Source organism: Phocoena phocoena, chromosome 19, assembly GCF_963924675.1.
Source record: "Phocoena phocoena chromosome 19, mPhoPho1.1, whole genome shotgun sequence".
Taxonomy (NCBI): domain Eukaryota; kingdom Metazoa; phylum Chordata; class Mammalia; order Artiodactyla; family Phocoenidae; genus Phocoena; species Phocoena phocoena.
Genome location: NC_089237.1, coordinates 45,184,625 through 45,201,409, shown reverse-complemented (window position 1 = coordinate 45,201,409; position 16,785 = coordinate 45,184,625). Strand labels below are relative to the sequence as shown.

Genomic DNA, 16,785 nt, shown 5'->3' with positions numbered 1-16,785 from the left:
AAATAAATGATTAAATTATAATAACTATATTATAATGCTTCCATTAAAATGAATTATGGATTAAAAATTTTTTCTTCTTTATACTTTTTATTTTTAATTTTCTAAACTGAATATTACTTTCTTACTGAGATATAATTCACATACCATAAAATTCATATAGTATTACTTATATATTTTAAAAAATAAGAAAATTTTCTAAATTGCCCCATTTTAGGGAAACTAGTATAAGACAAAAAGGCAAGTAGCATCTAGAATCAGTGTCTTGCAAAGAAATTTAAGTTACATTTATTACTACATTAAAGTGATAAAGCCTTGACTTTTTCTAAACCATTTAAATACTATAGTTTATTCTTCTGCATATATTTCTTTGAGTAACTTTTCTCATTTGCGCTCACAAGATTTTATTGGGTTGGCCAAAAAGTTCATTTGGGTTATGGAAAAACTCGAAAGAAGTTTTTGGCCAATCCAATAGTTTATGGAGATGGCTGAGTGTTGGCATGGGGAAGCTAATGTCACTGACAGAAGATTTTTTTTATTATTTACAGTTTCCAAGAGAAGGGAGCATGTCATGCCATGCAAAGCCACAGAGGGAGCACCAGGTTTGGGTCTGGAGGCAGAAGCAGGAGTAAGTGGAAAGCCTAGGCCAGAGCCGTTATTGGGATTTCCTCAGGAAAGGCAGGGTAGGGCAGAGTAAACAGTTTAGGATTGGCTAGCTTGAATAATCTCAGCAGGCCTTGGGGTACAGGGGCAGTCCCTAGTTATCTGGTATCTGGCCCTGGGTTGATTTAGTGCAGGGGAAATATTGGTTTGGTGAGTGAGATTTAAATAAGGAGGTGGTTTAGAATATGTGCTCTGGATCACAGAGGACATATAAACAACTTTGGCCATTAGTTTGGCCCTGTGACTAATGGATGCCAAAGAGACAAATACAGAATGTAAGAAAACAGAACATAATTGAGACAGGATTGACAAATACTTATCTGTATGATAATCATTTCAAGGATTCCAGAAATCTTTCATACAGAACCTTGAAATTGTATATAGTGCATAGTCATCACCTTCCATGGAGCCAGGGTATAAGAGAGGAGGAGAAATTTACCTTGACTCTGGGACTCAGAGAAAAACAAGGGGAATTAGAGGAGAGACATGAAAAAATATAGAAGCAGGCTGTAGAAGACTTAGGACCCTGGTACTATTAAATTGCTTCTTTTGCTTATTCTACTACAGTAGAATCATACTTTCTCAGGTGTAATTTTGTGTAGACTTCTAAGCCAAACTGCCTGAATACAAATTTCCCTAGCTCCACTAATTTTGAGACCTTGTACAAGTTACTGACCTTTTCTGTATCTTAGTGTCTTCATCTATAAAAGTAGGAATAAGGATTGCTGAGATTACCTGAGTTAATATATGGATAGCTTTGGACAGCACCTGGCCCATAGGAAATGCTTTGTAAGTTTGAAACCTCATTATTATTTGTAGAACCAGATTTCACTGAATATAACAAGCTGGTTTTTCTTGGCCCTACCCGAAGGTGTCAGTGGAAGTTTTTCACACACATCATGAGTACCACTGACTGAAAGAAGTTGCAACATGCCTTTGATTATAAGATGTAACCTAACTTCAGAGGGGTTAAAATATTTTAAAGTGTACATCTTAGAATCGATAAAATAAGTTTTTATGTTTTCATTTAAGTTAATGTATGTGTGACATCCACCAAAAGACAACTGAAACTGGCAAAATAATTTGATTCAAATAATGAATAATGTAACTTACTTCTATAAATTCCATTTTGTTCAGTCTTGGTTCCATTGAATCAGCAATATCCAATTGTTGGCAGCATGCTTTTAATTATGGAACAAAGGTTATTTGATAGTTTGGTTGTGATACATTCATATTTTATATTCATATCATAGTACCCCAAAAGAACATAAAATTCTTAATGTCCATCAATATTTATAATAGAGTAAATGATACATAGTTGGGTAACATTCCAATTACTACAAAATTATTATTTTTCCTGACTTCTATTTAACTAAGCAACTCAAACACTAAAAAGAACATGCCTACATTTTTAATGACCATGTCAAGATAAAGCAGAAATAAATAGGCTCATCAATAGTATAAAAGGGGCTTCCCTGGTGGCGCAGTGGTTGAGAGTCCGCCTGACGATGCGGGGTACACAGGTTCGTGCCCCGATCTGGGAAGATCCCACATGCCACGGAGCGGCTGGGCCTGTGAGCCATGGCCGTTGAGCCTGCACGTCCGGAGCCTGTGCTCCGCGACGGGAGAGGCCACAACAGTAAGAGCCCCACATACCACGCAAAAAAAAAAAAAAAAAATAGTATAAAAGACTGCAAAAATATCTGTGTTGGTTTATGCTAGCATTTATGCTAGAAGGTCCTAAAACACAACACTTCCACAAACTTTCCTTTTAAATACTTAATTTTGTCTTTAATATTTTAAAAACTAAATAAATATGAATATATTCTTTTGGTAAAAGATTCAAATAATATAAAAATATAAACAGCAAAACTTGAAATAAAGACTTTTTTAAACCTCCATTTGATATGACAATTACATGATCCTTATTGACCTTACTAGGACACATAAATTGTATGAAAGCTCATGATAAAAGAATTAATACACTGGTTTCTACTTCTAAGAATAACTCTTCCTGCCTATTATGGGCTGGTACATAAAAAGATTTTTTTTTTTTTTTTTTTTGCGGTACGCAGGCCTCTCACTGTTGTGGCCTCTCCGTTGCGGAGCATAGGCTCCAGACGCGCAAGCTCAGCAGCCATGGCTCACGGGCCTAGCCGCTCCGCGGCATGTGGGATCTTCCCGGACCGGGACACGAACCCATGTCCGCTGCATCGGCAGGCAGACTCTCAACCACTGCGCCACCAGAGAAGCCCGAGGATTCTACATGTATATAAAAATCCATTCATTTTGCTCTTATTTCAAAATGCCAAATACAAAGAGTATGACTGATTGGATATAATTTTACTTTTCTTATGTCTAAACATTCATTATAAATAGGTACAAATGTCCAACTATTCCATATGTCTTTTAGCGAAGTTGTAACTAAGCATTTATATATTGAAATACAGCACAATTTAATTTTCTTATGTCTTTACTTGTATTTCTCCTTCATATCACAGTTATGACATTATATCTTTCTTTTAAAATTCTGTGTATGTAAGCAATATTTTCTAGAAATTTGATAGGATAATAAAGGGTTATTACAAAATAGTTGTAATAAAATGGGGCACTCGACTAAAAGAATTAAAAATCACTGATTGCATCTCTGCTTTTCTACATTCTCCAACTGAAAAGAGCAAAAGAGCTTGACTACATGACTCTTCATCTTTATTCAGCATCCCTCCACCCTCAAAAAAAGGAGAGAGAAAAATATAAACACTGCAGTAACAGGTAGGCATACCAAGCTGGAAATCTGGATTTTGAAAAAATTCATGAAGGACATTCTGAATCTGCAAATCAAAGAAAAGAGACCATATACTACTTTTCAATTAGCATATATTAAGTATTTTAGACTAAAAGCCATCTGTAGTCTTTTAATTTAAGTCCTAGGTAATTCTTCTAACCCAGGGACAGAAATAGTAATAATTAACATTTAGTTTATAGCAGATTTCAAAGTATATAAAATGCTTTTGCATATATTTCCTCACTGATTTTTAACCTTTTTGTGTGAGAACTAGGATGCTGAGCAGATCCCATTTGCCCCCTCCAAGGAAATTTCTAACAACACTCAGACATTGGGCATGACGGAGTTAAGGCAAATTTGGCAACCAGTTTGGCAATCCAAAGACTCCTCTATAATTCTTCAGTCTTCAATGACTAAAAACAAAATTTCGGAGCTCTTCTTGGTCCATTTTTTATTTTTATTTATTATTTTTAAAATTTATTTTTGGCTGCATTGGGTCTTCGTTGTGGTGCGCAGGCTTCTCATTGCGGTGGCTTCTCTTGTTGTGGAGCACGGGCTCTACGTGCAATAGCTTCAGTAGTTGTGGCACGTGGGCTCAGCAGTTGTGGCTCACAGGCTCTAGAGTGCAGGCTCAGTAGCTGTGGCGCACGGGTTTAGTTGCTCCACAGCATGTGGGATCTTCCTGAACCAGGGCTCGAACCCACGTCCCCTGCATTGGCAGGCGGATCCTTAACCACTGTGCCACCAGGGAAGTTCCTTGGTCCATTTTTTAAAAATAAGACTTTATTTTTCAGGGAAGTTTTAGGTTCACAGAAAAATTGACCAGAAAGTACAGAGAGTTTCCATAGACTCCCTGCCCCCCACCACCACATACATAGCTTTCCTCCACTACCAACATCCCCCATCACAATGGTATATTTGTTACCATCAATGAACCTACACTGGAAACTCATAACCCAAAGTCCATAGTTTACATTAGTGTTATACATTCTATGGGTTTTGAAAATTATATGATGACATGTATCCATTATTATGGTATTGTACAGAATTGCTTCACCACCCTAAAACTCCTCTGTGCTCTGCCTATTCATCCTTATTTCCCCTCCTCACTCCTGGAAACCAATGATCTTTTTACCGCCTCCATAATTTTACCTTTTCTGGAAAGTCATAGAGTTAGAATCATACAGTATATAGCCTTTTTAGATTGGCTTCTTTCACTTAGTAATATTCATTTAAGGTTCTTCCATGTCTTTTCATGGCTTGATAGCTCATTTCTTTTTAGCACAGAATAATATTCCACTATCTGGATGTACCACATTTATTTATTATTCACCCACTGAAGGACATCTTTGTTGGTTCCAAGTTTTGTCAATTATGCTGTAAACATCTATGTGTAGGCTTCTGTGTGGACATAAATTTTCAACTCCTTTGGGTAAATACAAAGGACCATCTACCATGGCTTGATTGTATGGTAAGAGTATGTTTAGTTTTATAAGAGACTGCCAAACTGTATTCCAAAGTGACCACACCTTTTTGTATTTTACCAACAATGAATGAGAGTTTCTGTTGGTGCACATCTTTGCTAGCATTTGGTGTTGTCAATGTTCTGGATTTTGGCCATTCTGATAGGTGTGTAGTGGTATCTCATTGCTGTTCTAATTTGCATTTCCCTGATGACATATGTGGAACACATTTTCATATGCTTATTTGTCACCTGTATATCTTTGGTGAAGTGTCTGTTCAGGTCTTTTGCCCATTCTAAAATCTGTTTTTTGTTTTCCTATTGTTGATTTTAAGAGTTATTTGTATATTACTGTTCTTTATCAGGTATGTCTTTTGCAAATATTTTCTTCCAGTCTGTGGCTTGTCTTCCTTGGTCTATTTTTAGCAACTGGAAATATGCTTGGTATTGTATCTAACCAACAATTATTCTCACATCTATATACACCTAAGAGAACATATATAACTCTTAGAGTACCGTTATTTTTCAGAGCTAAAGACATGGTCTTTTAGGGAGTTCCTCGGCGGTCTGGTGGTTAGGACTCTGCGCTCTCACTGCCGAGGGCCTGGGTTTGATCCCTGGTCAGGGGACTAAAATCCCACAAGCCGCGTGGCACGGCCTCCCCCCCAAAAAAGGATATGGTCTTTTAGTCCACAGAAGTAATTAGTCACACACATACAAAAAACAAACGAAAGCTATGTCTGTCTGTAAGGTAGAGTTTGTGAAATTCAGCCAGAGTCAATATTTTGGAAATCTACCTAGAATTTTCTTTTTAATGTTCAAGAGAAAATTGAAGAAATTGACTTTCATGGGCTAGACTTACATCAGCAGGACCAAAAATTTAGAGGGAGGTTTCTAGCACTGTGCTCAGTATCTAGCAATCACCCTCTTATCACCCATTCCACCTACCCTTCAGAGATACCCTCTTCCTTACCACTATCATAGGAATCATTCCTTTGGGGTCTAGAATCCACTCATTGAACTGTTCCTGCAGAGCCTGTTTCCATGTGTTGGCCACCTTGGCTTTGACTTTGTTCATGCATTCTCTTTGTTCTCGTTTCTGTTTAATATTCTCCTTCATCTCGGATACCCTGAAGGATGTAGAAACAGAAGAAATGTCTCGAGTTGAGACCACTGGATTTGACTCAGATTGTTCAAATGGCAGAATACAGGAGTTCAGAGCCTCATTTAAACTTTGGATCTTTTTCCATGAAATTTTCCTTCATTCAAGCCTGTAGGGATCCCTCCTTCCCCCAGCACATACTGAATTTGGCATTAATGATAAGCTGTCTTCTACTATTATTTGACTTTTTATAGAGGTAGGCCTTATTTTACTCAACTAAATACTGTACTTAAGAAGCACTAAGAATAGCTCTAGAACCTGCCACATATAAAAGCAAGGTTGAACGCACTAAAGCCTCAAGGTGGTGGGCCTCTTTTTTCCCTGGACACGTAAATCATCTTGGAAGGACTCTAATTCCAAGTCTAGGGTGGGAGTCTGGAAACTGCATTTATGAAAAGCATCTCAGGTAATTCTGATGCCTTGGACCAAACTTCTGATTTCTGTCTAGGAAAATTTATTGCCAATTTCTTTTATCCGGCCGGAGTCAAATACTTTTGACAGCCTCTGAGCATAATAGCTAACTTGTACTCAGACAGAGTTGCATCACCCAGGTTGAAAATGGGGGAAGAATGGGATTTTAGTCATTCCTATGTTTATCATCCCTACTAGGACTTCAAAACCCCAAAACTGGCTTTGATTGAAACACCAAAATGGTTCAGAATAATAAAAATAGCTGCTGGTTTCAAATACAATTTTCAAGTAATGTTTGAGTCAGGTCTTCATCTTTCAAAGAAGACAGACTAGGGCAATCCGACAGATTTGGAAATGCAAAAGAATTCTCAGTAAGAACTGGTAAACTGGAGAACTCCAATAATCCAAAAGAAACAACTAAAATCTAAATCATTACTTTATGCCCATATAAGGCCTTCAAAATTCTCTAAGAAAAGAAGCCTTCAAAAATAAACTTTGAAGTTTGAAAATAAAAATAGGCAAGTTGTTAAATAGTGCAGAGGGCTTGTTTCTGAACTGCTGGAAGATTAATTAGCATTTTAAAGGATGTGCTAAGTTCCTCTAATGCGACTACTAACTAGCCAAACCGCCATCACTTATCTCAGAACCCCCAGTCTATTCTTGGCTGGCTCTTCTTCTGCTCTTCCCCTACTCTTTCTCCCCCTGCTGCTTTGTCTTTCTCCCTTTCTCCCTCTCTCTCTATCCTCCTCTCCCCTTTCCCCTGTCTCTATACAGCACTCTCCTCAACTTCTGTCTTTTCTGCATGATTTTCTGTTCTGTGTCTGTGTCCTTCTTCTAGCTTTTTCTCATTATTCACTCATTCACACTCACTCACTAAGTCAGTTACTTATTTACTCATTACACAAACATTTATCGAGCACCTACTATAGATTCTGCCATTATAAAGCTTGTGGTCCACTGCAGAACAGATAAGTAAGTGATATTGTATAATAAACACTCGGTGTCTCCAGATTCTCATGTGTATTAATCAACATAGATTAACAAAATTGAGTTTCTGTCCTATTTCCATCTGCCTGAAAAGCCTTCCTCCCTCTCTTTGTTTGACTAGATCCTCCACGTCCTTTAGGTCTCAGTTCAGACATCATTTCCTCCCTCTTATTAATGCCCACATTTAGAAACAAAACTTAGTTTTGTGCTTCAGGGCTACTGCACATGAGACTCCAAATATAATCCAGATGGATTTTTAATTTACTAGGTAACTCATTCAGGGACTGAATAAAATTTCTCTTTCGTGGTCTGCATTATCTCAAGAGGATATCTAAATTAATCAACAGAATTCCATAGCATCCAAAACTCATAACTTTGGGTAGTGTAGGGTAGCCATAATCTGTAAGCAGATTCTAAGTATAAATCCACATTTAAGGAGACCTGAAAGAAAAAAACCTGCAGTGTGGTAAAATTATCACAGATTCTTCCCATTCCTGTATGCATGTCTGTCTGTATGCAGTGTAACTTTGCAGCTTTTCCCATTATGAGCTGGAGTCTATTTCTGCATCTCTTGTGTCTGTCTATGGCCATGTGACTTGCTTTAGCCGATGGGTCATTAGCAAACATGATGGAAGCAGAAAGTTGAAAAGTGCTGTAAATTATATCACAATAAAACTGGAAGAAAAAGTGCTTAAACATTGGGGTTTGCTCTCTTGTATTGAACTTAAGAGCACTTCTACCACCACCTTGGAAATAAGCCTTGGCTAGCCTGCTGGATGATGATCCAGTTACCTCCATTGCTTTTACCAACAGTCAGCCAACTAATAGACAAATGACTAAGACTATCATTGCCATTTTACCACAATGTATGAGTGAGTCCAACTGATACCATGTGGATCAGAGATGAGCCATGAGCCCTGTCCAAAATCATGAGCAAATAAATGATTGTTTATTTAAGCCACTGAGTTTTGAGGTATTTTGTTATGCAGCAAAAGCTAACTAACGAAACAGTTTTGCCATCTTAACAACTGTTTTGAGCTCTTTTAAAGAAAAGAACAGTATAAATCTGATTAAAGAAGTAAAAATGCTTCCTTACCCTAATTGTGACAATCCAAATCCTATCCATCCATTCAAGCTGTGTATGGAAAATCTTCCACTCAGAGTATTTGCCTAGATTATATCAAAACTGAATGTTGTATTTCATAAAAACTGGTTCTAACCAGCTTAAGTGCATAATTGACCATGAACTTTGAGTGACCCCAGTACACCAGACCATTACTAGACCTAAGGGAAGACTCTTTCTGGACTGCTAAACAATAGAACTTGTTTTAATCAATCATGTACAAACCTATGGACTCACTCTGTCCTATATACAGTGTGACTGTCTTCAGTTGTTATAACCACTGTAAAGCTCCCTTCCTAACACTTAAAAACTCCAGAATTTTCCCCTTCAGCAAACTAGTCAGTGAATTCTTCACTGGTATAGATTCCTTTGCCTGGCAAGTTAATAAACTCAGCTTTTGTTTGTTTGTTTGTTTTTAAGCTCTGATGGTCTTAGTTTCACAGAGCTAAATTGGACTTCTTGCCATTCTTGGAGCATGTCCACATTATTCCTGTGATGAGTATTCCTATAAAAATACATATATGATATGTGTCTACTTAGTTATTGTACTTAACCCATTTTCTTCTGTTTATTCAATATACATCTTATTATGAAATGGAAGTTCCTGACATAAGGTTCAATGACTTAAGAAAAATCTAAGTTACTGGTTAATCAATGATATTTGAACAGCTAAATAATTAGGCCTATTTGGAATTTTATAAAATGATGAAGAACATTTATTATAGCCTCCCACTTAAGTACAGATGATTAATCATAGAGATTTCAAAATTAAATACTCAATTACTCCAAATTAAGACATATCTCAAAATAATCTTATGTATCAAAAAAAAAAACAACAAGAAAACTTTCATCATTCTAAGCCAGATTAGAATATGTCAGTTAATTCATTTAACAAATATTTATTGAGCATTACTTACACGACACAGTGTTAGATGCTGGGGATTCAATGGTGAATATGACAGATGTCGTTCCTGCTCACATTACAGCAGGAGAAACAACCATTACAATTGTGATAAGTGCGATGAAGAAGAAACACAGGATGCAATGAGAGAGCCTATAAGGGAAGATCCCAACCCAAATTCATGACGAAGTGGTATTTGAGCTGAACTCTGAAGGACTGGGAGGATAAGATAAAGAGGGAGGGAAAGAAGTAACAACATGTGAAAAGATCCTGAAGTGGAAAGAAGCACAGTATGTTTGAAGAACTGAAAGAAATCCTATATGCCTGGGGTATAGAGTGTGAGAATGAGAGAGGTGGGAGCCCGGGCTAGAAAGAAAGTCAGAGACCAGGTCATACAAGAAAGTTTGTATAGGCCTAGTTAAGGATTTTGGTTTTTATCCTAAGAATAAAGGGATACCATTGAAAGGTTTCACACTGGAGAAAAATATGAAAACGTTAAACTTTAAAAAAATCACTTCAGTTACAGGTAAACGATAGAGTGGAAGAGGGCAAAATGGATGTAAACATAACAATTAGGAGACTATTGCAATATTGCAGGTGACAGATGATGGTAGCTTAGACTAGGGTGACAGCAGTGGGGAGGGTCAGAAATGAATAGATTTGAAAGAAGGAGGTAAAATCAGCAGGACTTAATGATTGACTGGAAGTGATCAATGAGGAAGTAGAAAGTGTCAAGGTCGATCCCTCTGGTTTTGGCTTAAAAATCTGGATGGATGATCAATTAAGACGATGACTTGTTGAAACTGAGATGCTCCTGAAACATCCAAGTGTACATACTGAATAGATATTTACATGTGTTGTAATGAGGGCACTCAGGGATGGATTATGGAGTGATAGGAGAACTATGCCTTAAGGAACCTTAATATTTGAAGATCAGGTAGCAAAGAATGAACCAGCAAAGGATACTGAGAAGGATTAAACAGAGGTAGAGGGAAAACTAGTAAAGAATGATATCATGGAAGGAAGGGAAACAGTATTTCAAGGAGGAAATGGCCAACATAATTGAACACTGCTAAGAGGTCAAGTAAGATGAGGACTGCAAACCTTCCACTGGGCCTAGAAGCAGAGAGAATGTTGTCATATTGGTAAGTGACATTTATTGAAGAGAGCCTGGAAAAAAGACCAGATGGAACAGGCTGATAAAAGTGTAGGAAGTAGGGAGAGTGCTATGTGGACAACTATTTTGATAAATTTAGCTATGTTTTAGTCATATTTCCTCAACTAGAATGTATAAGCTCCTCATGACAAGAACCAAATTTTGTATTTTTTTTTCGTATAAGGTATGGCTCAACATTAAGCACTGAATAATTATGCCATAAATACTGATTGACCGTGAAGACTCCTCAATAAATTTGTTATTAATTCATTCATCTAACAAATATTTATTGAGGCTGAACTCATGCCAAATACTTCGCTCAGTGTTGGAAATATAGATATGATAGAAGATGGCATGCAATATGATAGAAAATAGTGTGCAATAGTGTACTTCTCTGCAATAGTGTAAAATTTTAACATTAATAATCTTTCTCTATACTTCCTTTTTAATGTTTAACTTTTAAAAAAATATATCACACAGTAAAATTAACCTTTTTTGGTGCACAGTTGTATAAATTTCAACACGTATAAATATGTGTAACCATCACCATAATCGAGCTATCAAAAGTTTGTAATCTTACTTTTTTTTTTTTTTTTTTCGGTATGCGGGCCTCTCACTGTTGCGACCTCTCCCATTGCGGAGCACAGGCTCCGGACACGTAGGCTCAGCAGCCATGGCTCACCGGCCCAGCCGCTCCGCGGCATGTGGGATCTTCCCGGACCAAGGCACGAACCCGTGTCCCCTGCATCGGCAGGTGGACTCTCAACCACTGCGCCACCAGGGAAGCCCTGTAATCTTACTTTAAGTGCAAATATTTTTCATTATCAATTCACAATAAGGCAGTAGTGACATAGAATATGCATTCTCAAGAATTGGAGGGATCAAGAATCAGAGGGAAAAGATGCTAAAAGAAAAGAAAATATGAAGAAAAACAAAATGACACAAACCTACCCTCCTTATCAGTTTTGCAAATTTACATGTAAGAATTATAGTCCACTTCAATTCTATACCTGTCTTTCAGGAACCCTAAGGGGAAGCAATGAAAGTATATTGCATATGTAAAACTTACAAATAGCAGTGATATTTTATTTTTTAGATAAGTGGCTACCACTATATAAATTGTTCCAAATCAGTAAGGAGTGTCTTCTCTATCTATCGTACTTAGACACCAAACAAAGATGAATCCCTTTTTGTCCAGGGAAGTAGGCAGATGAAAAATTTTCAGATCAGGTTGAGTCAAACAGACACTTTAACATTATCACCAGAAGATAAAGTCGTGACAAACCAAACAAAAATATGTGTCCTTTTTCTTGAGCATAAGTAAGGAAAACTCTCATTCCTAAAATGAACGGACTTCTCCAAAGCTCTCTAATGGATTGAGAACAACACAAACAGTGATACAGTTCAGAGAATTTAAAAGCAGGACTGTTTTTGCTAAGATTGCTGGGTATCCAAGCTTTAAGTCAATAGACATTGTGCTGCTGTAAAGCATCCCTAGGATTTCTGAATATTCTACAAATGCCTGAAACTGTCTTGTGTTGACATATGGATTTTGGATTTTTGCCAGAGGAAGATGAAACCCTAATTCTGATAATCTCAGCAAAGAAAGCATCTTTAAATACTTTAACTCTTTCATGATATTCCTAACAACTTTAAGACAACATTGACTGATACAGAATAAGATGAGCAAATGGAAAGACAAGCATTCTCATACAGAAACACTTGTCATTATTAAAGATGTTGATTTTCCCTAAGATAATGAATAAATTTAATCTTATTTCAATAAAAATTCCTATAACGCTTCTTTCGGTGTTCTCTCTCCCCCACTTTTTTTTTCTCAGGTAGATGAACCAATCCTAAAGTTCATATTGAAAAGTAAACACACAAGAATAGACAGTAGTGATTAGAAAAGAACAAATATAGACTATTCAGTAACTGTTATTGGGCTCACTATGTAGCCATTTGGAAAAGAAAAAGTTGGATACATATTTTAAATCTTACACTAGGATAAATTCTAAATGGATCAATATTTTAAATTAAAATTAAAATAATTCCAGAAGAAAACATGGGACAATTCTTTTAACATCTTGAAATGAAATGTAACAATGACTCAAAGCCCAGAAGCCATAAAATAAAAGTAAATAAATTTGACCACATAGAAATAAAAAATCCTATACGTGACACAAGATAAATGACAGGTGAAAAACAGGAAAATATTTGTAACTCATTCACATGCTTTGGATAAAAGGAAGAAAATTAAGAATGTATATTTGCATTTGCTTATGTATGCACTAAGAAACTCTGGAAGGATCCATTGAAAACTAAGAACAGTAGCTATTTATAGCAGAGGTGGAGCATTGCGTGGATGGAGGATAAGAATGGGAGAGAAAGTTTTTACCATATAACACTTTATACGTTTCGGCTTTTGAACCAGGCGAACATATTACCTATCTGAAAAGTTAAATTTTAAAAAGTCCTTCCTCTCATATAGCTTACTTTCCAATGCAAGAAGACAAATAATAAACAAATAAATATACACTTGGGATCCTAGTGAGATAACTAAATTCATCAGTACAAGGAACTTACTTAATATACCTCGTTAGTCTTCACAGTGCCTCATAAATAGTGAAGCACATAGTAGTAGCTCAATAAATACTTTTTGAAGAACTATAAAGTTACTTTAAGTCCTATTTGTATGATTATGTTATTGTTCTACTTGCTTTTCAACATAAGGAGCTAGATCATCAACTGAAAATACAACAAACTGTACCTGTTGTAAGTAGTGCTTGGAACGTTTATCTTCAGGTCTTCTGCGATATTTCTCATCACCCTCTGATAACCAGACATTCCTGAGTCTTTGATGTAATTAGGGTTGTTTCTCATTAAGTATTCCCCCAAATGGTTAATTGGATCAAACTTGGTTGGAATATCAACTTCTCCCAAAAGCTTTTTCTTTTCCACTTGCATTAACATTTTTTCCATTCCAGGAACTAAGGTGGGTAGAAGTTTGTCGAGTAAATACACACGAGTGTTCAGTGTCATGTTTTCAGTATTAAACCACTCTTTGGCCAAATTATCCCTTGGGAGTTTTTCTTCAGCCTTTTTTTCTAGTTCCTTCTTCAGATTTTCCTTATCTATGATTTTCTGCTGCATTGCCTGGGCTCTTGCCTGTACTCTTTCAAAAAGATTTTTCTTCCATGACTGTTCTAGCTTTGAATTTTGTGCAGTTTGATCTAAATTGAGAATCACTTTTGCAGGTTTTCTAAATACAGTATTCTTTGAGATTCTAGAGTCCTTTAGTGAACAAGTAGAGATTTTTGGCTGCTCCTCCAGGTTTAATTCTGAGGGGACAAAAATTGAAATGTAAGAAATATTAGAAGTAGATTTTAATCTATGTTACTTTAGAATATTAGAAAATTATTTTATATCCATTTACATGGTATATTCGAACACAGCTAAAAGTAACAGAAAATCAGACAGCAGTGACTTTAACCACAAGGACATTTACTGTTTTCTTAATCAGAAGCCATTCAACAGCTCAGTGTTTTTATTAAGTACCTAGCATGTTTCTATTGTTCTTTATTCATTTTTTGTGCTTGTATCTCAGGATCACAAGATAGCTATTGCAGCTCCAGGCATCACTTCTTTTTTTTTTGCGGTACTCGGGCCTCTCACTGTTGTGGCCACTCCCGTTGCGGAGCACAGGCTCCGGACGCGCAGGCTCAGCAGCCATGGCTCACAGGCCCAGCCGCTCTGCGGCATGTGGGATCTTCCCGGACCAGGGCACGCATCGGCAGGCGGACTCTCAACCACTGCACCACCAGGGAAGCCCAGGCATCACTTCTTTACAGGAGAAAAGGATTGAGAACGAAGGGGCTTTCTCCTCTTGAGGTTCTGTTATATTATTCAAGAAGAGAAGATCCCAGACTCCTCACTCTAAGACTTTCCTTTATATTTCATTGGCCCTAATTAGGTTATATGTCCACCCTAGGCCAATAGCTGGTAAAGGTAAAAGGGTTATTGAGAATAGTTTTGATCAATCATAACTTATTCCTTGGTCAGGGTTTAGACCAAATTTGGTCAGGGTTTAGACCAAATTCTCTGATATCAAGTGATTTCCATCTGCTACAAAACTGAAGTTCCATTGGCAGACAAAAGGTGGGAAAATGTCTGCTGAGTAGGCAGTGAAGAGAGACTACCAGACATGTACGTGTATTGGGTTGGCCAAAAAGTTTGTTCGGGGTTTTCCATAAGGTGTTACAGAAAAACCCAAATGAACCTTTTGGCCAAACCAATAAATATATTTCTTCCCACTCTCATATTTCCAACTTCTTTCATGTTGGAGATTTTAGACCAAGATAGTGGACTGAGGTCAGGATCTACATGCCCTCCCTACCAAAATCTCTAGAAATGATAGAAAAGGGTGTGTGTGTGTTTGTGTGTGTGTGTGTTTTAATATGAACATAAGAATGCTAACAACCAGTAGAAACTAACACAACATTGTAAGGCAACTATACTCCAGTAAAAATTAATTTTAAAAAAAGGACTTTTCTGGTGGTCCAGTGGGTAAGACTCCATGTTCCCAATGCAAGGGGCCTGGGGAACTAGATCCCACATGCATGCCACAACTAAGAGTCCTCATGTCGCAACGAAGATCCTTGCATGCCACAACTAAGGTGGAAGAGCCAAAAAAAAAAAAAAAAAGAATGCTAACAATCAATTATGAAGAGGGCCTTCAGAAACTTTGAGGGTCTCTGAAAAATGTAAGGTAGATGGGATTAGATTGATTAAAGAAACTATAAGACTAAAAGGATCCAGAAGATGACTGTGAAATTTGGGAGCAGCTCTGAGCCACCCTAAGTTTAAAGGGTGTAGATACGGATAGCAGGGGAATGACTGACCTTTTTGCCTATCTTCATCCCCATTTGAGCTAATCATCGGGCACCAGAGGCATTCACCCTTGAAATGGGACAAGGGGATTCGGGCAAGAGAGGCAGAATAATGCCTCCACACACAGAGAAAATGAATTGCTGACAGACTTCACTGTCTGCATATCTTACCCCTCCTCCACAATCTGCATATCTTACCCCTCCTCCACAATCACTGGCAGCAGGCTACAGAAAACAGAAACGTCATCCAGAGAAAAGCAAACAGGGATTCCCAAATGCAAATGTAAACACACACATAAGGATCACCAAATATTTAACGAAAACCAACTCCATGACTAAACAAATGCAATGATTAATACTATCCAAGGAAGCACCACTAATAGAACAAATATAAGGAGTTCTAAAAGAGCTGTAATTAATATCCTCAGAGCAATTAGAGGAAATTTAAAATATAGTTATATTATTTTTAAAAATTACGAGAGCTTGTAAACCTAGTGCTCAGACCTTCGCTTCTTTCTTTTTTCTTTTTTTTAATAGGATTGAAATTTTAAATTTATTTATTTATTTTTGGCTGCATTGGGTCTTCGTTGCTGCATGCAGGCTTTTCCCTAGTTGCGGCGAGCAGGGGCTGCTCTTCGTTGCGGTGCGCAGGCTTCTCATTGCGATGGCTTCTCTTGTTGTGGAGCATGGGCTCTAAAGTGCAGGCTCAGTAGTTGTGGCATGCGGGCTTAGCTGCTCCGCGGCATGTGGGATCTTCCCGGACCAGGGCTCGAACCCATGTCCCCTTCATTGGCAGGCAGATTCTTAACCACTGTGCCACCAGGGAAGTCCCCAGACCTTGGTTTCTAATATCACTCTCCAATTTAAAAAAATCAGGACTCATTGAAAAAATGGCTGATTCTAGGACTGGGGCAAGAAATATTCAAGATGAGCCTGGAGCAGAAATATACCCATAAATATATGACCAATTGACTTTTGCCAAGGGTGCCAAGATCATTCAATGGGGAAAAAATTATCTCTTCAGCAAATGGTGCTGTAACAAATGGGTATCCATATGTAAAAAAATGAAGTTGGACCCATACTTCATGCCATAAACAAAAATTAACCAGCTCTAACAGATCTACACTGAGTATTCCACCCAACAACAGTAGAATACACATTCTGCTCAAGTGCACATGGGACATCCTCCAGGACAGACTATATGTTAGGCCACAAAACAAATCCTAATAGATTTAAAAATATAAATATC

General features: G+C 37.3%; 1 protein-coding gene across 1 annotated transcript in view; it reads right to left on the bottom strand.

Annotated features, from left to right (window-relative positions):
- The window catches only part of EFCAB5 (EF-hand calcium binding domain 5), a 78,648-nt gene extending 62,265 nt beyond the window's left edge, over window positions 1-16,383 (bottom strand). The window contains exons 1-5 of the mRNA XM_065898035.1: window positions 16,374-16,383; window positions 13,418-13,988; window positions 5,881-6,037; window positions 3,431-3,491; window positions 1,774-1,841 (exon numbers count right to left, since the gene is read on the bottom strand). Coding sequence (XP_065754107.1) covers window positions 1,774-1,841; window positions 3,431-3,491; window positions 5,881-6,037; window positions 13,418-13,800 — 669 coding nt within the window. The 5' untranslated portion in view covers window positions 13,801-13,988; window positions 16,374-16,383. The remainder of the gene's footprint in view (window positions 1-1,773; window positions 1,842-3,430; window positions 3,492-5,880; window positions 6,038-13,417; window positions 13,989-16,373) is intronic.
- Window positions 16,384-16,785: the final 402 nt, after the last annotated feature.